At 66.4% G+C, this 23,124-nt stretch overlaps 4 protein-coding genes across 6 annotated transcripts; 2 read left to right on the top strand and 2 right to left on the bottom strand.

Moving 5' to 3' along the window:
• Positions 1 to 285: 285 nt before the first annotated feature.
• On the top strand, positions 286 to 5,193 carry CLPP (caseinolytic mitochondrial matrix peptidase proteolytic subunit). The gene is made up of 6 exons (XM_062178982.1): positions 286 to 512; positions 608 to 679; positions 988 to 1,084; positions 2,356 to 2,543; positions 2,897 to 3,002; positions 4,233 to 5,193. The coding sequence occupies exons 1-6, from the start codon at positions 327 to 329 to the stop codon at positions 4,400 to 4,402; spliced, it is 819 nt and encodes a 272-aa protein (XP_062034966.1). The 5' UTR covers positions 286 to 326; the 3' UTR covers positions 4,403 to 5,193.
• Positions 5,194 to 6,793: 1,600 nt separating this feature from the next.
• Positions 6,794 to 8,669, top strand: ALKBH7 (alkB homolog 7). The gene is made up of 4 exons (XM_062178128.1): positions 6,794 to 7,040; positions 7,714 to 7,887; positions 7,980 to 8,104; positions 8,221 to 8,669. The coding sequence occupies exons 1-4, from the start codon at positions 6,837 to 6,839 to the stop codon at positions 8,372 to 8,374; spliced, it is 657 nt and encodes a 218-aa protein (XP_062034112.1). The 5' UTR covers positions 6,794 to 6,836; the 3' UTR covers positions 8,375 to 8,669.
• Positions 8,670 to 8,704: 35 nt separating this feature from the next.
• Positions 8,705 to 9,245, bottom strand: PSPN (persephin). The gene is made up of 2 exons (XM_062178129.1): positions 9,086 to 9,245; positions 8,705 to 9,010 (listed from the first exon to the last, which is right to left on the bottom strand). Exons 1-2 carry the CDS (start codon positions 9,243 to 9,245, stop codon positions 8,706 to 8,708), a joined length of 465 nt encoding a protein of 154 aa, XP_062034113.1. The 3' UTR covers position 8,705.
• Positions 9,246 to 11,301: 2,056 nt separating this feature from the next.
• On the bottom strand, positions 11,302 to 23,124 carry GTF2F1 (general transcription factor IIF subunit 1). 3 transcript variants are annotated; one of them, XM_062178126.1, is made up of 13 exons: positions 22,989 to 23,124; positions 22,855 to 22,901; positions 22,087 to 22,159; positions 18,658 to 18,851; positions 16,229 to 16,399; positions 14,553 to 14,737; positions 13,938 to 14,091; positions 13,797 to 13,855; positions 13,601 to 13,720; positions 12,369 to 12,442; positions 12,141 to 12,279; positions 11,890 to 12,007; positions 11,302 to 11,759 (listed from the first exon to the last, which is right to left on the bottom strand). In XM_062178126.1, the coding sequence occupies exons 1-13, from the start codon at positions 22,998 to 23,000 to the stop codon at positions 11,555 to 11,557; spliced, it is 1,551 nt and encodes a 516-aa protein (XP_062034110.1). In that variant the 5' UTR covers positions 23,001 to 23,124; the 3' UTR covers positions 11,302 to 11,554. The 3 variants fall into 3 exon arrangements, with proteins under 3 accessions (XP_062034110.1, XP_062034109.1, XP_062034111.1); XM_062178125.1 differs by having other exon boundaries at positions 11,303 to 11,759; positions 13,797 to 13,858; positions 22,989 to 23,123; XM_062178127.1 differs by lacking the exon at positions 22,989 to 23,124 and having other exon boundaries at positions 11,303 to 11,759; positions 13,797 to 13,858; positions 22,831 to 22,899.

Below are 23,124 nucleotides of genomic sequence, written 5' to 3'. Positions count from 1 at the left end.
GAGCTGCCGGCACATTGGAGCTGACTTTTAAAAGCCAAAGCAAAGAGTGGGGAAAAAAAAAAAAAAAAAAAAAAAAAGCTGACGAATCTGTCAAGACCGGGACGCGAACGTGCGGCCCTGGGAGTTCTTTATTCCCGCCGAGGCGCCGCTTCCTCATTTAGCTCCTCCCCTTGTTGGCTCCGCCCCCGGCACAGCCCCTCCCCGGGCCCACGCTGCTTTTCCCGGAAGTGGGCGGGCCTAGCGCTAGACCGCGCTCCGCGCGCGCATAGCACGCCGGGAGTTGTAGTCCCGCCGTCGGACGGAAGCCGAGCCGGACGCGCGGCGGCATGTGGCCGGGAATCTTGGTGGGGGGGTCCCGGGTGGCGGCCGGCAGGTGCCCCACGCTGGGGCCCCTCCTCGCCGCTCGTTTCCCCTCGCAGCGGACGCCCGAGAGCGACCTCGCCCCGCGGCGAAGCCTGCACGCGACGGCGGCCCGGGCTCTTCCGCTCATCCCCATAGTGGTGGAGCAAACGGTAGCGCGGCCGCCGCGGGGGACACGGCCCCGGGGCTGGGGGCTCAGGGGGGACGACCGGCCGCCCGACCCCTCACCGCCATCTCTCTGGCCCAGGGTCGCGGCGAGCGCGCCTACGACATCTACTCGCGGCTGCTGCGGGAGCGCATCGTGTGCGTCATGGGCCCGGTGAGCGCGTCCCGACCCCTGACCTCTCCCCTTTGGCCCTCCGGGGGGCTCCGCTCTGGACCCGCCCCCCCCCCCCCAACCCTCTTCCTTCCCCTGAGTCCTGCTGGTGCCCTGCTGACCCCTCCCCAAGCTCTCTCGGGACCCCTCCCGGGTCCCCAGCACGCCCCCTCACCCCTGGGTTCCAGGCCCTGTGGCCTGCCTGCGCCCCACACCCCCCGGGGCCCCGTCCCGATTCCTCCCTGGGTCCTGGACCCCTCCCCCGGGCCCCCCAACGCCCTCCCTTACAACCCATCTGGGGACACCTGCAGATCGATGACAGCGTGGCCAGCCTGGTCATCGCGCAGCTGCTGTTCCTGCAGTCCGAGAGCAACAAGAAGCCCATCCACATGTACATCAACAGCCCCGGTGAGCAGCGCGCCCCCCGGGTGACCCCGGGGACCAAGACCCCGGGGCTGGGATGGCCTCTCTCTGGGGAAGAGGTGCGGACTTTCTTCAGAATCCCAGAATTGCCCCGAAGGCCCCTAGGAGGTACCCGTGGCCTGCCGGCGTTGTGACACAGTGAGCTGAGCTGCCACCTGCCGCGCTGGTCCCTGTCAGAGTGCCAGTCTGAGTCCGAGGGAGGTGGCGGAAGGCGGCCCCGGGTGCTTGGGTCCCTGCCGCCTACGTGGGAGACCCCGATGGAGTTCTGGGTGCCCAGCCAGTGCCAGCCGTTGTGGCCATTTGGGGAATGAACCAGCGGATGGACGATATCCCAGGGGAGTCAGTCTCCCCTTCAGATAAAATAAACCATCTTTAGGAATAAGTAAATAAATGAGTAGGTTCACAGCCAGCAGCGGGGTGACCCATAGAGGGCGGCCTGTTTGATCCCACATCCTGGTTACCTACTAGACCCGGTCAGCATCGCTCGGTTGATAGGATGTCTCCCTTCCCAAAAAAAGATAAATGACCACAGTCGGAGCCCTAGCTATGCCAGGCTTTTTAAGAGCAAAACAAGGCCGGCGCCGTGGCTTAACAGGCTAATCCTCCGCCTTGCGGCGCCGGCACACCGGGTTCTAGTCCCCGTCGGGGCGCCGGATTCTGTCCCGGTTGCCCCTCTTCCAGGCCAGCTCTCTGCTATGGCCCGGGAAGGCAGTGGAGGATGGCCCAAGTGCTTGGGCCCTGCACCCGCATGGGAGACCAGGAGAAGCACCTGGCTCCTAGCTTTGGATCAGTGAGATGCACTGGCCGCAGCGGCCATTGGAGGGTGAACCAATGGCAAAAAGGAAGACCTTTCTCTCTGTCTCTCTCTCTCACTATCCACTCTGCCTGTCAAAAAAAGGAAAAAAAAAAAAGAGCAAAACAAAACACAACATTATTTGCAAGGTAGAAGACAGATCAGAGCTCTCGTCCACTGGTGCCCTCCCCAGACGCCTGCAGCAGCCCGGACCTCAGTCCAGGTCTCCCCCGGGGGAGGCACCTGCTGCCCCCCAGGGTGTGCATTAGCAGGGAGCAGAGCCAGGATTCGAACCCAGGCATGGGGTGTAGCATGTGGGTGTCCCAGGCAGAATCTTACCTGCCGTGCCAGCCTTCTCGAAACATTTGTGACCCCTGATTTCAAGGGCTGGGGTGGGGGTGGGCTAGGGAAAGGGAGGAGGAGGAGCTGGCCGGGCCCCTCACCCCCACCCCTCTGGCCGCAGGCGGTGTGGTGACCGCGGGCCTGGCCATCTACGACACGATGCAGTACATCCTGAACCCCATCTGCACGTGGTGCGTGGGCCAGGCCGCCAGCATGGGCTCCCTGCTGCTCGCCGCCGGCAGCCCCGGCATGCGCCACTCGCTCCCCAACTCCCGCATCATGATCCACCAGCCCTCTGGGGGCGCCCGGGTGAGTGCCACTGTGGCGGGGGTCCGGGCTGGGGGGGCCAGGGGCGCTGTCAGTGCAGAGAAGGGGGCCCGGCCACATGCGTCCATCGGGAGGGAGCGGGACCCGTGCAGGACCGCGGGGAGGAGTCTTGCTGAGCCATTATTTGGGCAGGCGCTGGCTCTGGGCTCGTGAGGCCCTGGGGGCTGGGCCTGGACTGGGGGGCGGATCTGCCACCCCCTGGGATTCGTGAGCCCTGGGAGCCGCTGCTTGTCGCTGGGTGGGTCAAGGTGGGTCTGTGGGTGGAGGACGGGCAGCCGCAGGGGTCCCGCTGAGCCCACCCTCTGTCCTCTGCCCACCCCCGGGACGTCGCCCAGGGCCAGGCCACAGACATCGCCATCCAGGCCGAGGAGATCATGAAGCTCAAGAAGCAGCTCTACAACATCTACGCCAAGCACACGAAACAGAGCCTGCAGGTGATCGGTGCGTGCCCGCCCACTGGCCGGATCCCCGGGGAAACCGCGTGGAAATCGGTTGAAAGCCCTGAGCCGGCGTGGAGGAAGCAAGATTCCCGGGACGGGGGGCGATCAGAAAAGATGCTCGCGTTCCGTGGCAGCCAGACGCCCCCAGGAGCAGATGGGGGCCAGGGCGGAGGCTGCTGCCCTGCGCAGGGAGGGGGCACGGGGAGGGTGCGGCCGCCAGGATTGGCTGAGGCTGGACACCGAGGTTGCCCGTGGCGCGTCCCCTGCCCGGGGTGTCACCATGGGTCCTGCACAACGTGGTCGGGGAACCAGGGGCTCGGGTGCGTTCCTGGCAGGTTGCCCGCGCCGTGCACTCCCGGGGGCGGTGAGCGCTGACGGTCTGTCAGGACGCAGGGCAGCGTGGATGACGCTCATGGGAGCACGCGGACAGGTGCTCCTCCCACTGTCCCGGCTGCAGAAGCGCTGGCGATCTGTTAGGATCGGGAGCCAGGAGCTCCATCCGGGTCTCCCGCAGGGTGGCAGGGGCCCGGCACCTGGGCCATCCCTGCTGCCTCCGGGCTGGCCCAGCTTCTGGCTGTGCCAGGCGTCGGGGAGAGAACCAGCGGGTGGGAGACCTCTCTCTGGCTCCCTCCCTGTCTCTGCCACTGTGCCTTTTAACTGGATAGAAAGAAGCCTTTTCACAAAGCGCAATGAAAAGAGCAGCGAGGGTCACCTGGTCTGGCGGGTAAGGTGCCCACTGCCACATCCGGGCACCCGGCTCCGGCTCCCGACCCCAGCTTCCCGGGACGCAGGCGTGATGGCTCCCGCGCCTGGGTTACCGCCAGGCTTCGTGGACGAGCCACGCGCAGCTCCCAGCTCCGGTCACGGCCGTGTGTACTGGGGGCAGTGAACCCGTGTACCGGAGCTCTCTGTCGAATTTTTAAAAAGTCGGTAAAAACAATAATAAAATGGATACGTTCTCGATGGGGACGGCCTGGCAGGACGGGGACCTGTCACTCAACAGGCTCTTCAACCCCATGGGGGCTTTCTGGCCCAGCAGGGTTGCTGCTGGCCAGGGTGGGCTTCCCGCTCCCCTGGCCTCTGCCTCCCCTTGAGCCCGGACACCGAGGGCCCAGTCACCTTCCAAAGCCCCGCCTCCTGACATCACCCCCTGGGGGGTGGGGGCGGCAGGGACACAGGGCCCCGGGCCTGGCCTCTCACGCACCTGTGTGCTGCCTCCCCCGTCCCGCAGAGTCGGCCATGGAGAGGGACCGCTACATGAGCCCCATGGAGGCCCAGGAGTTCGGCATCTTGGACAAGGTCCTGGTCCACCCTCCCCAGGACGGCGAGGACGAGCCCGAGCTGGTGCAGAAGGAGCCGCCCGCGGCGCCCACGGAGCCTCCCACCCCCGCCAGCCCCTGAGCCTGCGAAGCCGGCGCAGAGCCCGCCACCCAAGGACCTGAGGGGCCCCACGCTGCCAGTGAGGGCAGCCCGGAGCCTGCCTGCGAGGGACTTTGCACTCCTGGCTGCCCTGACTGGCAGGCGGCCGGCCCGAGACACTGTGATTTTAAATTAAATCTTTGTGGTCTTTGCTGGACGTCTGCAGCACCTCCCTGTGGGGCCCTGAGGGAAAGCCGCCTGCAGGGAGTGGGAGAGGGTTCCGCTTTTATGGCTGGGGTCAGGGACAGCCTTGCTGAGGCGGGGAGGTGGGCCGGGGTCAGTATCTTGGGAAAGAACAGGGGCACAGCCCGTGCAAAGGCCCTGGGGCAGGGCTGCTGGACGTGAGAGGGGAACCACGCAGAGGCCAGGGGCCATGGGAGAGAACAGATGAGAGAAAGTAGGGTTAACGAGCTCATCCCAGGTCGTACCCACCTTACCGGAGAGGTGAGCGGGAAGGCTTTGAAAGCAAAAAACCCCACCACGCAGTGGGTAAAGTCAAAGCCTGCAGTGCCAGCATCCCATATGGTCACCAGTTCTAGTCCCAGCTGCTCCACTTCCAATCCAGCTCTCTGCTGTGGCCTGAGGAGGCAGTGGACGATGGTCCAGGTGCACCCACAGGGGAGACCCAGAAGAAGCTCCTGGCTCCTGGCTTCGGGTCCCCTTGGCTATGGCTGTTGCAGCCATTTGGGGAGTGAGCCAGTGGATGGAAGACCCCTCTCTCTCCCTCCCTCCCTCCAACCCCCTTTCCCTGTATCTTTGAAATAAATAAATAAATAAATCTTTTAAAAAAACAAAAAACCCGACTCGTTCTTGAGCAGCAGGTTGAGAGCTTGGAGCTAAAGATCAGTGGGGTGATGAGAAGCCCCCGGGTTCCAGCTGTTTTGTTTTTTTTTTTTAAGATTTTTATTTATTTATTTGAAAGAGTTACACAGAGAGGAGAGGCAGAGAGAGAGAGAGGTCTTCCATCCAATGGTTCACTCTCGAGATGGCCACACAGCTGGAGCCATGCCGATCCAAAGCCAGGAGCCAGGAACTACCTCCGGGTCTCCCACGCGGGTGCAGGGGCCCAAGGACTTGGGCCATCTTCTACTGCTTTCCCAGGCCACAGCAGAGAGCCGGGTGGGAAGTGGAGCAGCCGGGATCCCATCTGGGATGCTGGTGCTGCAGGTGGCAGCTTTACCCGCTACGCCACAGTGCCAGCCCCCCAGCTGGGTTTTAAAGGCTGTGTTACAGATGGTCTGTGTGGGAGCCCGTGGGCCCCTGCCACCCACGAGAGACACCAGATGGAGCTCCAGGCGCCCGGCTTCAGCCTTGGCCCAGCCCTGGCTCTGGGAGCCGTTTGTGGAGTGACCGTGGTTAGAAGAGGTCGCTCTCTGTTGCTTTGCTTTTCAAATAAAGAGTTGTGTTTTTTTTAATGAGTTATATGTAATGAATGAATTCAGGCATTTGGGGGCTGTATGCATTGGTTACATTTGTTGAATTTTTCACTGTGAACACTAAATACAGAGAAAAAGAGGACAGTGGGGCCCCAGGGGCCCATCCCGCCAGCTCAACAATCCATTCATGCCTGCTTCTGTTTAGGATTTTTTTTTTTTCCATTTTTTTATTTTCAAGGCAGAGAGGGAGGAGGGTCTTCCATCTACTGGTTGACTTCCCAGGCCAGAGCCAGGAGCCAGGAGCTGCATCCAGGCCTCCGCGCGCGGGTGCAGGGTAGCTCCAGGCAGTGACCGAGGCCCACAGGCCGTGCGAGTAGCTCCGGGCCGCTGATTCTCCCCGCCCGGTCCTATTTAATCTGTAAATATCTCATTAGGCATTCCTAAGCGACAAGGAACCGTCAAAAAAAGAACCACAATGCCATTTTCGAACCACAATAATACTGAGAGGGAAACGGATGCTACCTCGTTTTGACCTTTGACCCCAACTCCCGAAAACCTTGACCCACCCCATCATCGTGACCTTGACATCAGTCCTTGGCCCTCGTACCTTTGACCCCTTCAGCTCGCCCTAACTGTATCCGGCCCTCACTCTGGGGCCAACCCCATAACCCTGACCTTGGCTCCAATCCTATGACCTTGGCTCCCAGGCCAAGTCCAGTCCCGGCCGTCCACCGGCTGGGTTGGACCCTCCCCCTCTGATAAAAGGGGCGGAGTCAGGGTCTGCCGCAGACGGACTGGCTGCATAGGCAATAGCCTTAGCGGCCGCGGTCGATGGCACCAATAGCGCAGGAGAGGAGGCGGGTTCTGGAGGGAGCCAATGGCTTGAAAGGGCGAGCGAGCAGCAACCACTAGCCGTGAGCGAGAGGCGGGACTCTACGGAAAGCCAATCGCTGAAGAGGCCTGGCGCAGTCACAGCCAATGGCTCTGGGGAGGGGGCGTTACCCCGAGACCCGCCGCTTTCACGACCCGGCTCCAGAGCGATGGCCGGGAGTGGGCGGCTGGCTTTGCGGACGCTGCCCGTGCCGGGCTGGGTGCGGGGTTCGAGCCCCGCCGTGGTGAGCCGTTTGCGGGATGAGGCCGTGGTGCGGCCGGGCTTCCTGAGCGCAGCCGAGGAGGAGACGCTGAGCCGTGAGCTGGAGCCCGAGCTGCGCCGCCGCCGCTACGAATACGATCACTGGGACGCGGTGAGGCTGCCGGAAGGGGCGGGACCACGGCGGGGGCGGGGCCTGTGCTGGGGGCAAACCCGGGTCAGGGCGGCTGGGGGCAGGGCCGGGGCGGGGCCTGGGATGTGGGTGGGGCCTGGGGCGGGGCCAGGCGGAATTGAGGCCGGGGACCCGGGCGGGTGCAGGGCCGGGGCAGGAGGCAAACCCGGGTTAGGGCGGCTGGGGCGGGGCCTGGGCTGTGGGTGGGGCCTGGGGCGGTGCCAGGTGGAATTGAGGCGGGGGGCGGGGCCGGGGGCAAACCCGGGTTAGGGCGGCTGGGGGCGGGGCCTGGGGCGGGATTGAGGCCGGGACCCGGGCAGTGGCGGGGGCGGGGTCGGAGTGACACTGGGCGCAGGGGGAGCACTGGAGGCCGGATTGGGAACCGAGGGGTTTGGGTCCAAGGTTAGGGGCGGAAACGGGTGTGGAGCGAGATGAGGAAGGGTCAGCGTTTGGGGGCAGAAGGGGACTTCGTGAGCAGAGCCGGCACTGGGAACCCGGGGATCCGAGCCGAGAGTGGGTTCAAAACACTGAGGTCAGACCCGGTTGTGCCCGGGGCAGGGGTCGGGGTACCCACTTGAAACCCAGATAGGGTGATGGCCGTGGCACGGAGGGGCTTCCCCTGAGAGGCCCAGATTGACCCCCAGCCCTCTGCCAGGCCATCCACGGCTTCCGGGAGACGGAGAAGGCGCGCTGGTCAGAGGCCAGCCGGGCCATCCTGCAGCGCGTGCAGGCGGCGGCCTTTGGCCCTGGCCAGACCCTGCTGTCCTCGGTGCACGTGCTGGACCTGGAGCCGCGGGGCTACGTCAAGCCCCATGTGGACAGCGTCAAGGTGGGCGGAGGCCGGCGCCTGACCGGGTGGGGAGGGGGTGGGGGCAGGGGCGGCAAGGCCACAGCCTGACCCGGTCCCCGCCCTTCCTCCAGTTCTGCGGAGCCACCATCGCGGGCTTGTCCCTGCTCTCCGCCAGCGTCATGCGGCTGGTGCACACCCAGGAGCCGGGGCAGTGGCTGGAACTTTTGCTGGAGCCCGGCTCCCTCTACATCCTTAGGTACCGACTGCTCCCGAGCCCGGTCCCCGCCAGACACTAGCACCCCCCCAGGGCCTGCGCGGGGCCCCGGGGCGCACCCAGGCCGGGGGCTGCCCTCACCCCATTTCCTCCTGCAGGGGCTCGGCCCGCTATGACTTCTCCCATGAGATCCTGCGGGATGAAGACTCCTTCTTTGGGGAGCGGCGGATTCCGCGGAGCCGGCGCATCTCGGTGATCTGCCGCGCCCTCCCTGAGGGGACGGGGCCGGGGGAGCCCCCGCCAGCCTGCTGACCCCCCACCCCCGCCCAGGCCTGTGCGCCAGCTCCTCGCCGAGGCCCCACTGGGGAACCAGACTGGAGAATGGACGACGCGGACATCCTCGCCCTGGCTGTGTTCAGGACGCTGGGATGGGGAGGTGGGGGAAGGCGGTGGCCCTGGGTGGCGCGCACACACCGGCTGGATGAGTCCCAGGGCCAGCAGAGCGAGTTTCCTTTATTGTGTCGGTTGCTGGTGCCCCAGCCCGCCTCCCCTTCCATGCTGTCCCGTGGGCACCCACATCTCCAATAAATAAGTCGGACGAGCTCCATCCACGCGCGCGGGCCCCAGGGCACCGGCTGGAGCCTCAGCCACAGCCGCAGGCGGCCGCCGAGAGCTGGGGCAGCCGCTGCCAGCGGAGACGGTCGTCAAGGAAGGTCACGTCGGCGTAGCGCGTGGGCCGGCAGCAGGGCCCGCCGTGGGCTCGGCCCTGCGCCTGCAGCCGGGCCAGCGTCAGGCCGTGCTGGGTCCGGGCGCCGCGGGGGCAGCTGCCGGCGCAGTAGCGGAAGATGACCCTCTCCTCCGAGGCGAAGCCCAGGCCCAGCTCGGCCACCGGCAGGCTCAGGCTCCACAGCTGGCACGGGCCGGCGGGGGCTCGGCGCACGCGGGCACCTGTGGGAGAGAAGGGGACGCTGCTGGGCACAGGGTCTGGGCAGGACGGGCTGGGGAAGCCACACGAGTGGCCGCGGGGCTCCTTACCCAGCGGGGGCGTCCGGCTCCCTCCAGCGTCCGCAGCCTGATCCGGCGACATCTCTTCCGCCACCGCGGCACCCAGAGCCTCAGGGCCCCGGCCCAGCTGCAGGGACAGCAGTAGCAGAGCGCCCAGCAGGGCTCGTCCCGTGGCCATCGCGACAGGCAGGGTCTCCCGGGCCGGGGCCCCCGTGTCCCGAATTTATGCCCTGCGGGGCCGTGGAGCTAACCTGTTCGCTGCCGGCCGCTGCGGCCCCGCCCCCCCGGGCATAAGCTCGGGTCCCGGCCTCAGCTCCTACTGCTCCAGGCCCCCTGCCCTCCGAAGGGTTAAGGGCTCACCCCCACCCCACCCAGACATTCCACAGACCCACTTCTGACGCCCCCTGATTTACGATTGGGTGGCGGCAGCCAGGGCCAAGCCCAGGCGGTGATCAGTGTTCCCACTCCACCTGCTGTCTGTTGGGGGACGGAGTGGGCTCTCCACCTGGGCGGGGAACCCCCATGTCATGTGCCAGGGAGAGTGGTGGTGCCCCCAGTGCGTGTGCCAGGCAGGGCAGCTGGGGTGGGTGGGCCAGTGAGGTACCCATCCATCATGGCCGCCACCCCCGCGGGGATTAAGACATCACCACCCTGTCTCCGGGCCTGGCAAAGCCGCTGTCAAAACAGGAAAAGGGAGAGGCCCTGGGACGTGGGGGCCAGGACTCCTGTCTGGAAGGCAAGCTGAGCCCCGCGTCCTGACCACAGCCCCGTCCTGGGGTGCAGGAACTTCAGGGCCCGAGGGGAGCTTCCGGAGGAACCTCGCACGATAGGCAGCAGCAACGTGGACTCTGGTGGCTTCCACGCCCGGGCCTGCGTGGCCACTGGTGCTCATGCAGGACCCAGCCCCAAGGGGTGCTGAGAGCTCCTGAGGCAAAGGAATGCAGGTGGCTTGTTTGCTACCGGGAGAGGGGCTGCAGCCCACCCAAAAAGGGCAGGTGAGGTAGGAGCAGGTGCAGGGCTAGCGGTTAAGACATGGTTGGGGACAGCCACGTCCACCGTAGAGTGCTGGATTTGAGTCTGTGCGCCCCTCCCAACGCCAGCTCCCGGTGCATGCGCACCCTGGGAGGCAGGAGAGAGGAGGGCTCAAGTACTTGGGCCCCCCACCCACACGGGAGACCCGGATGGAGCCCCTGATTCCGTCCTGGGCCAACCCTGGCTGTTGGAGGCATTTGTGTCTGCCTTTCAAACGGGTAAATAGTAGATTGGGAATCGCATCCCTCTACCCCCACCCAAGCCAACTTCCGGAAGAGATTCCCGGGTGCTGGCTGTGCTGTGTGACCGGGGAGACAGCGGCCAACTCCATCCCGGGGGACGCAGCCACGACACAGCGACTTTCAGATAAAGCAATGCCACTTGTCAGGTGCCAGTCGGGATTAGAGACCGGGGTAGGGCACACCCCACGGTGGCTCGTGTCCTATACCCCAATAACACAGATGCACACAAGGGAAACAGGCCCGGGGTTGGAACCCAGGCTCCCGCTCCTAGCCACGGGGTCACACCGCGGTCCACGTGGCAGGGCCAGCGAGAGCCGCCTCCTGGCAGCCCAGAGAGGCCTGGCGGGACGGGGACATTCCTGGGAATTAGCCTGGCATCTCCGGCATTCGCTGGGCAGGGACTTTTCCACCTGCATTTCCCACCCCGGCCGGATCACCGGGAACCCGGGCTCAGCGGCAGCGGCTGCAGCCAAATCCCATTTCCGGCCATGGTATCAGCCCAGAGCTCTGAACCCCCGTCCCCCGGGCCAGGGCCCGTGGTTATGCTGCGCCTGAAAATACCGCAGGGCCAGAAAACCAGGGGGCCCCGGAGAGCTCCCTGGGTAAAAAGAAGGGCTCCAAAGCCAAGGCCCGCAGCAAGAGGGGGTAGGGGGCCGGCGCTGGGCAGAACCCCCTGGGCAGCTGGGGGGAGCCAAGGCCATCCCCGACGAGCCTGGCGCCCTGTCCAGGCCCTGTCACAGGGGCCAGTGGGCAAGCCACCGCGTGGCCAGGGGCGCCGGCATCCCAACCGCTCTGCCTGGGGAGGCAGCAGATGGTCTGAGGACGTGGGGTCCCCATCCATGTGGGAGACCCGGGTGGAGTTCCTGGCTCCTGGCCATTGCAGCCATTTGGGGGGTGAACGAGTGGACGGAAGCTCTCTCCCCCTCTAACTCTGCCTTTCAAATAAACAAATCTTATTATAAAACAACTGTCCCGAACTTCATTCAGATTCCGCAGGTGCCCACACCCGCCCGCGGGGCAGCATGGGAGACGGACCGCACAGACAGCAGCCGACAGACCGAGCTCGCCAAGTCAGCACCACTCGGCTCAGGGCTCGCGGGAGATGGGGCGCGGGTGGAGCTGGGCTGGCTCCCAGCCCGGAGGCCGTCGCGGGCTCGGCGGGGTGACACGACACGACACCACGCGACACCCCAGCGCAGCGTTTATTGCGGCCTCACTCCTTGAGGGAGAAGTGCATCTTGTCGCTGATGAGCTTGCGCTCGGGGTTGAGCCGCTTCAGGATCTGGGCCAGCACGTTCACCGTCTGCTCGCTGCTCAGCCCCGTCTTCTTGGTCTGGAACTTCTTCAGCAAGTCCTTGGTGGTCATGGGCTTCCGCGTCAGGTAGCGGCGCACGGCGTCCTCCGTCACCTGCACGTCCCTGCGGGGCGGCGGGCCTGTGAGTGGTCCCCTGAACCCCGCCCCGCCCCGCCCCCGCCCCCAGCCTGTGAGCGGGTCCTGGACCCCTGCCCCGCCCACTGCCCCTGCCCCCGCCCTGCTCGCCCACGTACCCGCCGCTGGGCGTGGACTTCCCCGAGGACGGCTGGGAGGTCGCCTTTCCAGACAGGTTCTGGGGCCCCGCGTCGAGCCGCAAGCGCTTGGCCGCCGGCGTCTCACTCGGCCGCTTCCCTGCGGGATGGGGTCGGGGTCGGGGCTGAGCCTCGGGCCGGTGGGGTCGGGGCTGAGCCTCGGGCCGGTGGGGCCGGGGCTGGGAGAGGGAGGGTTCAGACCCAGGGGCCGGGCAGAGCGGCCCGGTACCCACCTTGCTCCAGCTTGCTGGCCGCCGCCCGCAGCGTGGACGAGGCGCCGCCGCCCTCCGTGCTGGGCGTGCCGGGGCGGCTGTTGCCGCGCGAGCTGCCTCCCGACGGCTTCCGCTCCCTCTTGGGGGGGGTCTTCTTCTTCTGCGGGGGCGGGGGCGGGGTGTGAGAACGCACACGGAGGCCCCGGCCCGCCCCAGCCCACCCCGGCCCCCGCCACGCCTGCGTCTTACAGCCATGAAGAGGGCAGAGGAGGCCTCGCTGTCGATGTCGCTGTCCTCGGAGCTGTCCGACTCGTCGCTGCTGTCTGCAGGGCCGGTGGTCGGCAGTCAGGCCCAGAGCGGCGCGGGACCCCTGCGCGCCCGCCCACCGTGCACCGGGGCGGCCTGGGAGGGGCCCACCTGACCTACACCAGAGACCCCTGCGCGCCCGCCCACCGTGCACCGGGGCGGCCTGGGAGGGGCCCACCTGACCTACACCAGAGACCCCTGCGCGCCCGCCCACCGTGCACCGGGGCGGCCTGGGAGGGGCCCACCTGTCCTACACGCGAGACCCCTGCTCCTGCCTGCCCGCCCACCCCTCCAAGCACGGGGCGGGGCGGCCTGGGAGGATCCCACCTGTCCTACACGCGGGACCCCTGCCCACGCCCGCCCGCCCCTCCGCGCACGGGGGAGGCCTGGAGGGCCCCACCTTTCATGCACCGGAGACCCCTGCTCGCCCTGCCCGCCCGCCCACCGCGCACAGGGGAGGCCTGGAAGGGCCCCACCTTTCATGCACCGGAGACCCCTGCTCGCCCTGCCCGCCCACCCCTCCGCGCACGGGGGCGGCCTGGGAGGATCCCACCTGTCCTACACGCGGGACCCCTGCCCACGCCCGCCCGCCTCTCCGCGCACGGGGGAGGCCTGGAGGGCCCCACCTTTCATGCACCGGAGACCCCTGCTCGCCCTGCCCGCCCGCCCACCGCGCACAGGGGAGGCCTGGAAGGGCCCCACCTTTCATGCACCGGAGACCCCTGCTCGCCCTGCCCGCCCACCCCTCCGCGCACGGGGGCGGCCTGGGAGGATCCCACCTGTCCTACACGCAAGACCCCTGCGCGCCAGCCCACCGCGCACCGGGGAGGCCTGGGAGGGCCCCACCTTTCATGCACCGGAGACCCCTGCTCGCCCTGCCCGCCGGCCCGCCCGCCCCTCCGCGCACGGGGGCGGCCTGGAGGGCCCCACCTTTCATGCACCCGAGACCCCTGCCCACGCCCGCACACCCAGCCGCCCATCGCGCACGGGGGCGGCCTGGAGGGCCCCACCTTTCATGCACCCGAGACCCCTGCCCACGCCCGCACACCCAGCCAACCATCGCGCACGGGGGAGGCCTGGAGGGCCCCACCTTTCCTTTCATGCACCGGAGACCCCTGCTCGCCCTGCCCGCCCGCCCGCCCCTCCGCGCACGGGGGCGGCCTGGAGGGCCCCACCTTTCCGGCGCTTCTTCTCCTGCGGGGTGGGGGCTTTCTTCTCCTCTTCCTCCTCCCTGTCCTCCTCGGGCGGCTTCTCCTCCTCACTCTCCTCGCTGCTCTCGCTCTGCTCGTCGACCCCTGGGGGAGGGGTGGCTGTGAGCAGGGGGCCGCCCAGCGCGCCCCCACCCCCACCCCCACCCCGGGCGCCTCCTACCCTTGGGCCCCTCCTCCGGCTGTGGCACTTTGGGCTTGCCCTCGGCCTCGTCCTGGGAGCTGCTGCAAGACACGGCGGCAGGGGTGCGTGGGCGGGTCTGTGGGGGGGGTCGGGTTGGGGGGCCACCGCCCTCCCGCTCACCTGGAGCCGTCGGACATGTAGTCCACCTCCTGGCCCTCAAAGTCCCCGTCGTCGCTGTCCTCGAAGGCCTCGTCATCCGAGTCCTTCTTCTTCTTCTTCTTCCTGCCCGCCTTGGTCAGCGGCCCCTTCTTCTTGGCCTTGGGGGCTCTGCTGCCTGCGGGGGGCGGGGGGGGGAGGGCTCAGGCCGGGGACTGTCCTGTGCTTCCTGGGTGACGATGCGCTGACGGGGGGCACTGCACCCACCCTCCGGACGACGAGGGCCTGCTAGGAGCGCACAGCCTCCTGGCGACCGCCCAGGCCGGGCCCACAGCCCAGGCCCCCTTCCTGTGATGCGCACACACCCGTACACCAGGCCCAGTGTAGGACGAGGACAGCCCCCAGAGCCCGGTGTCCACCAGGATCATTCAAACTGGCCAAGCCCGGGGCGGCCACGTGGCCTAGAGTGCCCGCATCTCACTTCCGCTTCCCTGGCCGCAAGTCCAGGCTCCGGCCCCCGCCCTCAGCTCCCGGCTGCAGCCTGGTCCAGCCCCAGCTGCTGCAGGCGTGGGAGGAGGAAGCGTTCTCCCCCTGGCTGGGCCAACAGGGCGGCGCCAGGCGGCGCCCTCCCCCACGCACCCTCCTCGCCGCTGGCCTCGCTGTCGTCCGACGACATCTCCAGGTCGTCCTCCAGGTCATGGATGCGCAGCTCGCTGGCCTTCTTGTGGCCGCCTTTCTCCTTCTCACCCTCGCCCTCGTCCTGGTCCTGGTCCTTGAGCCGCCGCTGCTGCATGATGCTGAAGTGGTTCAGCACCTTGTTCCTCCTGCGGGCAGGGGGGCTGCTGGGTGCCGAGGGCGCGCCCCCGGGGACTCGGGGCACCCTGACCCGCGTGGGAGAGCTGCCTCGCCCCGGCAGCCCTCTCCAGCCACAGTGTGCACTCACAGCGCACCCTGCCCCGTTTGTCTGTGCATCATGACAGGAGCCTTCAACAAAAGGCCTTTCCCTTTACTTCACAGGAGAGCTGCCGCCCGCTGGGTCACTCCCCAGGGGCCTGCAAGAAGCCAGGCCAAAGCCAGGAGCCCAGGACTCATGCAGGTCCCCCACATGGCTCCCAGCCAGCTGAGCCCCCGCTGCTGCTCCCCGGGGTGTGCATCGGCCAGAAGCCGGCATCGGGAGCCAGGGCCAGGGGTCAGAGCCAGGCGCTCCCATCTGAGCTTTCCCCGCCGGCCCAGATGCGCACACCTGCGTCTTCAGGCACTCGTTCAGGGTGAGAGAGAAGTCGTGACACTCACTACGATGTGGGTGAACCTTGAAACGTGCGCAGTGGGAGACACACGAGGTCAAACCTCCCCGACTCCACTCCTGGGAGGTCCCTGGGGCGGTCAGATCCAGGGACAGGAAGTGGAGTAGGGAGTGCCAGGTGCCGGGGGCTCAGAGGGGGGCTGCGGAGTGGCTGTTTCCTGGGGACAAGCTTGGTTTGGGGAGAGGATAAAACATCCAAACCGAAGAGAGTGAGCAAAGGGACAAGCAAACAGGTGTTCTTTAGGTGGAGCCAGGGGACTGGCACCTGCTAGTCTGTGTCACCCACAGAGGCCCCAGGGAGGCGGGGGCCCAGTCCCGTGGCCACACACGCACTCCAGTTCCAGTCCCGGCTGCTCCACCTCTGATCCAGCTGCCCGCGAATGCTCCTGGGAAGGCAGCAGAGGACCCAAGGACTTGGGTCTCTGCCACCCACATGGGAGCCCAAGATGGAGTTCTTGGCTCCTGGCTTTGGCCTGGCCCAGCCCCAGCCACTGGGGCCATTTGAGGAGAGAACCAAAGGATGGAAGATCTCTCTGTGTCTTTCCCTCTCTAGTTCTCCCTTTCAAATAAATAAATCTTACAAAAAAAAAAAAAAAAAAAAAAAGGTCACATCCTCAGATGGGCATTTTAAGCGCTCTGGGCTCCTGGCCTGAGCCATGTCCCTCAGCCCACGTGCCCCTAACTATGCCCACTGTCCCCAGGGCCTCAGAGGCCCCTCCCAGAAGCTGCTGAGGGGAGCTGCAGCCCCCAGGCTGGTCCTGCAGGCCTGGGGAAGACGGGGTGGGGTGGGTGGGGCACGTGCTGTTGGAGCACCCTGCCCGGCCACCCCCTGCCCTGCACGTACCAGCTCTGTCTGTGCTGCCCCCCCACTGGACTATGAGCCGTGTGAGGGTGGACTGGTGTCTGCCCTCCCCCAACCCTCCCATCCCATCCCAGCTCCCAGCCCGGGGCCTGGCCTGCAGCCGGGGTCACGCGTGTGGCTGTGCACCCTGGCCCGCCCAGGCCCGCTCACCTCTCCCACTCCTCCTCGGCCTCCTCGGCCGTGAGCGTGCGGTGCCGGGCCAGCGGCGTGAAGTTGTACCAGTTGTGCACGGGGAAGGCCTCGAAGGCCCCGTCAGGGCACTGGGTGAAGATGTAGTAGGATGTGTTCTCCGTCACGCCACCCTTCTTGATGCCCTTGAACCTGCGGGGAGCCTCGGTCACTGCCCAGCCCAGGACACCAGACCCGGCCCCACCTGCATCCCCCCATCTCCTCTGGGGTGCCTGCTGGCCGCCACCCTCCCAGTCCCGCCCTGGAGCCCAGACAATGTCTCTGAGTGTCCTCCGGCCACCCAGGGTCCTCTGGGCCCAGGTCCCAGCACACCCTGACAGCCCCTCCCTGAGCGACCAGTTCCCCCTTCCTCTGCCCCTCCACTCTCCACCCCTCTGAGAGGGTCCCCAGCCTGCCAGGCACCTCCAGGGCCGGTCACACAGGTGCCCTGAAACCACACGGTAGCAGTGGGAAGCAGGGTCAGGGAGGGCACCCACTAAGTGCACAGGGCTGCGTGGGAGGGGAGAAGGGCAGGTCCCCAGGCTGGCACCCCCACTCCCCACGGCCACGCTGGATGTGGGTTAAACGTGTCCCCTAAGATCACGTGTGGGAAGTGGGGGACCTTTAAAAGACAGGGTCGAGGGGAGGCGGCTGCCTCAGTGAGCCCCCCGACCCCCAGGGGATCCAGGAGTGCTGGCTGGAGAGTGAGTGGGTGTCAGAACAGGGGTGCCCACCCAAGGCCTGTGCACCTGCCTCCCGGCCATCTCCTTTACCACATGCCTCTGCTAGGCCGTGGGGGCTCAGGGCTTCCGGCGCAGTGCTGGGAACAATCCCGCATGGGCAGCGCCCCTGTGTCCTCCATTCTTCCACACACCCCGCACGGGCAGCGCCCCTGTGTCCTCCCGCACACCCCGCGTGGGCAGTGCCATGGCCCCAGCACCCCCGTGTCCTCCTGCACGCCCCGTGTGGGCAGAGCCCCTGTGTCCTCCATTCTCCCACACACCCCGCATGGGCAGAGCCCCTGTGTCCTCCCGCACACCCCGCACGGGCAGCGCCCCGTCCTCCATTCTCCCACACACCCCGCGCGGGCGGTACCATGCCCCAGCACCCCGTCCTCCATGCTCCCACACACCCCACGCTGGCGGTACCATGCCCCAGCGCCCCTGTGTCCTCCCGCACACCCCGCGTGGGCAGTGCCATGGCCCCAGCACCCCCGTGTCCTCCTGCACGCCCCGTGTGGCAGAGCCCCTGTGTCCTCCATTCTCCCACACACCCTGCACGGGCAGCGCCCCTGTGTCCTCCCGCACACCCCGCGCGGGCAGCGTCCCGTCCTCCATTCTCCCACACACCCCACGCTGGCGGTGCCATGGCCCCAGCGCCCCTGTGTCCTCCTGCACGCCCCGCATGGGCAGCGCCCCATCTTCCATTCTCCCGCACACCCCGCATGGGCAGCGCCCCATCCTCCATGCTCCCACACACCCCACGCTGGCAGTGCCATGGCCCCAGCACCCCTGTGTCCTCCCGCACACCCCGCATGGGCAGCGCCCCGTCCTCCATGCTCCCACACACCCCACGCTGGCAGTGCCATGGCCCCAGCGCCCCCATGTCCTCCTGCCCGCCCCGTGTGGGCAGCGCCCCGTCTTCCATTCTCCCGCACACCCCGCATGGGCAGCGCCCCGTCCTCCATTCTCCCGCACACCCTGCGCGGGCAGCGCCCCTGTGTCCTCCCGCACACCCCGCATGGGCAGCGCCCCGTCTTCCATTCTCCCGCACACCCCGCACGGGCAGCGCCCCTGTGTCCTCCCGCACACCCCGCGCGGGCAGCGCCCCGTCCTCCATTCTCCCGCACACCCCGCGCGGGCAGCGCCCCTGTGTCCTCCCGCACACCCCGCGCGGGCAGCGCCCCGTCCTCCATTCTCCCGCACACCCCGCGCGGGCAGCGCCCCTGTGTCCTCCCGCACACCCCGCATGGGCAGCGCCCCGTCTTCCATTCTCCCGCACACCCCGCGCGGGCAGCGCCCCTGTGTCCTCCCGCACACCCCGCGCGGGCAGCGCCCCGTCCTCCATTCTCCCGCACACCCCGCGCGGGCAGCGCCCCTGTGTCCTCCCGCACACCCCGCATGGGCAGCGCCCCATCTTCCATTCTCCCGCACACCCCGCGCGGGCAGCGCCCCTGTGTCCTCCCGCACACCCCGCACGGGCAGCGCCCCTGTGTCCTCCTGCACACCCCGCGCGGGCAGCGCCCCGTCTCCATGCTCCCACACACCCCGCGCGGGCGGTACCATGCCCCAGCGCCCCCGTGTCCTCCATGCTCCCACACACCCCGCGCGGGCGGTGCCATGGCCCAGCGCCCCTGTGTCCTCCCGCCCGCCCCGCGCCCTCCCGCCCGCCCCGCGCCCTCCCGCACGCACCTGCGGCCGGCCTTCCCGTTGACCCGCAGCAGCCAGGGCTGGTCCTCGGGCCGGAACTCCTTGAGCACGATGCCGTACTTCTTCCGGCGCGCCTCCTCCCGCAGCTTGCGCTTGAACTCGCTGCCCGCGCCCGACTCCGGCATCTCCTCCTCCTGGTAGATCTTCTTGTTGCTCAAGTCCCGCTCCAGCCGGGCCTGGGGAAGCAGGAAGCGAGGCTCCTGGGGTGCCTGCCCCGGGCCAGGAACACCCCCTGCAGTTCCCCCACGCTGAGCGGCGGGTGCTCAGGGCCAGTCGACCGCAGGATGCTGGTACCCGGGGAACCGCAGCAACCCGGACGCGGTCTACCGCTACAGCTCTCGACAACCTGCGATTATCTCCAGACTAAGTTACAGGGAAAAAATCTCTAGTGATTAAAAAAGAACTGGGGCCATCGCTGTGGCCCCAGCGGGTCAAGAGGCCGCTGGCGACACTTGAGTCCACTTCTGATCCCGCCCCCTGCTGTGGCCTGGGAAAGCAGTGGACGATGGCCCAAGCGCTTGGGCCCCTGCACCTGCGTGGGAGCCTGGCCCAGCTCTGGCTGTTGTGGCCATTTGGAAAAGCTGGAAGACCTCTCTGTGTCACTCTGCCTTTCAAATAAACAAATCAATCTTATGAGGCCGGCGCTGCGGCTCACTAGGCTAATCCTCCGCCTAGCGGCACCGGCACACCGGGTTCTAGTCCCGGTCGGGGCACCGGTCCTGTCCCGGATGCCCCTCTTCCAGTCTAGCTCTCTGCTGTGGCCTGGGAAAGCAGTGGAGGATGGCCCAAGTCCTTGGGCCCTGCACCCGCATGGGAGACCAGGAGAAGCACCTGGCTCCTGCCTTTGGATCAGCGCCGACTGCGCGGCCATTGGAGGGTGAACCAACGGCAAAAGGAAGACTTTTCTCTCTGTCTCTCTCTCTCATTGTCCACTCTGCCTGTAAAAAAAAAAAAGAAAAAAAAGAAAAGAAATATCAATCTTATGGTTCAGCAGCCTTCGCGTTAGGGCCTGTAAGTCGTCTAGAGTTGCCAGCGTCCACAGGGGAAGGCGTGCAGCTCCTGCGGAAACACTAAGCCCTTTAGAGAAAGGACTCTGATGTCCATGCTTTGGGGGTCTGTGGTGGGGTCCTGGCACCAACTGCCCAAAGACTCCAAGGAAGGCCTGGATAGGCTAAATCTTCAATTTTGGCCAGCGCCGCAGCTCACTAGGCTAATGCTCCACTTTGCGGTGCCAGCACACCGGGTTCTAGTCCCGGTTGGGGCACCGATCCTGTCCCGGTTGCCCCTCTTCCAGGCCAGCTCTCTGCTGTGGCCAGGGAGTGCAGTGGAGGATGGCCCAAGTGCTTGGGCCCTGCACCCCATGGGAGACCAGGAGAAGCACCTGGTTGCTGCCATCGGATCGGCGCGGTGCGCCAGCAGCGGTGTGCCAGCAGCAGCGCGCCTACCGCGGCGGCCATTGGAAGGTGAACCAACGGCAAAAGGAAGACCTTTCTCTCTGTCTCTCTCTCTCACTGTCCACTCTGCCTGTCAAAAAAAAAAAAATCTTCAATTTATTCATTTTCATTGTATTGGAGAAACGGGGGAGGGGCAGAGATATCTTCATCTACTGGTTCATTCCACAAATGCTCAAGGCAGCCAGAGCCCAGAGCTCCATCCGGGGCTCCCACGTGGGGGCAGGGACCCAGGTACCTGAGCCGTCACTGCCGCCTCCCAGGGTGTGCATTCCCAGGAAGCCGGACTGGAAGCCTCGGCAGAACTAGATCTGGGACTCAGGGTGAGTGTGGGGACCCCGAGATGCCTAACCTGTGTGCCACGCCACCCGCCTCCACCTGGTGCTGTAAGTAAGCATGGTGACCCCTGACCCCAGGGATCAAGGATGACAGAGCACCCCAGAAGTCAGAAGGAGGGGGTGTGGCGACGCCGTCCAGATGCCAAGCTTCCACGTCTGGAATTCCACACCGAGCCATCAATCCTGTCAGCTCTGTCAGGTGACAGGAGACAGTTTCGAGGACGGGAACACTCACTCACGGTGTGCTTCCCACAGCTTGCTGTGCGACAGGGACCTGGGGGTGCGCTTCGACACTGGGGGCGGGGGCAGCCGTCTGAGCCAGGAAGTGGGCGAGAAAGAGGCGGAATGCCCGGGGCGTGGGGGAGCGAAGCTTCCCCGGATGGCCCAGGTCAGCTCTGCGACCAAGTCCTAAAGGGGCGAGCTGAAGGGACTAGGTCCTGACAAAGCCACCCTAACACCTCAGGGCAAACGTGCGGGAAGCCAAGCCGCTGCTTGTGACCCCAGCACCAGTTCCGTCACAGCGACTCCGCTTCTGGTCCAGCTCCCTGCTGGTGCGCCTGGGAGGCAGCAGGGGTGGCCCAAGTCCTTGGGCGGCTGCCACCCACACGGGAGACCCAGATGGAGATCCTGGCTCCTGGTGTCACCCTGGTTGGGTCTCGTCAGCTGCTGCAGCCACTGGAGAGTGACCCAGCGGATGGAAGGGACGGGAGATCTCTCTGTCTCTCCCTCTATACCGCTCTGCCTTTCAAATAAATGAATCTTAAAATAAATAAATAAAAAAAGTCGCGCTCTCTCACTCTGCCTTCAAGCAGACGATATATATTAACAAGAGGACAACTATAACAGTTTATCGTAACAGGTTGGTGAGCGTGGCCATCTGTCCTCTGAGCAGGCGGTGGGCGGGGACTGTCCAGCCCATGTGCCAAGGCAGCCACAGGCAGGTGGGCGGGCGGGACAGGAAACCCAATCACACACAACAGGCTAACGGTGAGGCCAGGCCGATCTCGCGGCCTGCGAATGATGTCCCCAAGCCCTGCCCTTGGCAGGGAGGAGGTGCCCCACCCTGACTTAAAGGACACTCTCCATGCGAGTATCCACCATCGCTATGGAGTAAAACACGGTGACTCCACAGGTGGCCCCGAGACAGCACGGCGGCTGCGGGGATAACCCAGAGGGCCAGGAGGCGGCCAGCCGCTGGGTGGGCGGCGAACACAGCACAGCTCCGCGGGCCAGCGGGACTTCCTCCTGTCACTCAGAACAGCGCACGATGTACAACGCGTGAACCGTTCGCTTCTAGAACCTTCTGTGAAACAGTCCCCAGTCCCCAGCCGACAGCCCTTTCCTGGCTTCCAGAGCCTCTGACGGTGGCAGCTCTATAGGGCGCAGCCCCCAGCCCCACTTCCTCCCCAGCTCAGGTAACCCCAGGCCCCAAACGCCCATGGGTGTACACAAGGCCTCCCATGGGGCCTGCCAAACCTCACAGGCACCTGCAGCAGCCTGGCCTGCCCCAGCCTGGAGAGCTCAGGGCGACACTTGAGTCCAGCTAACCAACTATTACAACCGCCAAGTTCGTAGTCGGGCTCTCTAAGAGCCTCCCCCACGCCCCCAGACCAAGGTCTTACCTGATTCCAAGTAGCAAAGTTGACTTTGTCGGCTGCATTGAAAGCCATGATGTTGTATTTTTTGGTTGTGTTCCTGGAATAGATAAGAGGCACTGCTGATTGGATCATTCATTCATTCGACAAACCCACCCCGGTTCAGTGCTTCGTGCTAGGCAATGCTGGGGACTCCCGCTCTGTCGGGGGAGCTGCCCCCCACCCAGAGCTCACACAGAAGAGCAGAAAGACAGCCAGACCCCCGATCAGGGGGGTAATCCACGCAGCCCTGGGGAGGAAGGGGGCAGGCAGGGAGAGCCTCCTGGAGGAGGAAGACGGGCGCTGGCTGGGGGCGGGGAAGGCAGAGGCCTGGAAAGCAAAGCCTGGCCAGTGTGGCTCAGCAGGCCGGGCTGCCGCCTGCACCCCCAGCACCCCGCACCCAGTATGGGCGCCCGCCCGGGAGGGTCCTGGCTGCCCCCGCTCCTGACCCAGTCCCCGGCTCCTGGCTGCTGCCCGGGGCCAGCCCCAGCCGCTGCGGCCGTTTGGGGAGTGAACACCAAAGATGGAGGACCCCCCCTCCCCGTAACTCTGCCTTTCAGACAAATAAATAAATCTTTAAAAAATGCATATTACAGGGAAGGGGAAAAAGTAGGCGCGGCTTCCGAACTTCCTCGCACGAAGACACGGATCTCAGTCCCTTCTCCGCGGACTCATCCGGGGACCCGGGGCCCCCGTGTCCCGCCCGCGAGGCGGGGATGCGCGCGCTCTCACCCCTTCACAGGCCCAGGGACTCACTTGGGGACGCGCACGACGTACTCGGTGACATTCTGGCTGCCGGGGCCCTGCGGACAGAGCAGTGGCGACGGTGAGGCGCGGGGGGCTGGGCGGCCACGGCCGGGGACCCCCACGCCCGCCGCTTCCGTACTCACCAGGGACGCCATGGGGCGGCCCGCGCTGCTTCCGTCCCCCCGAGGATCCGGGGGAGACCGCGCCCGCGCAGCAAGTCCGCGATCGCCCCTGAGACCGCCCGGACGACAACCCAAGTCCGGGCTAGGGAGCCGCCTC

Source organism: Lepus europaeus, chromosome 20, assembly GCF_033115175.1.
Source record: "Lepus europaeus isolate LE1 chromosome 20, mLepTim1.pri, whole genome shotgun sequence".
NCBI classification, from domain to species: Eukaryota; Metazoa; Chordata; class Mammalia; order Lagomorpha; family Leporidae; genus Lepus; species Lepus europaeus.
Note: the sequence above shows the minus strand (reverse complement) of the source record. Positions and strands in the feature narration are given on the sequence as shown.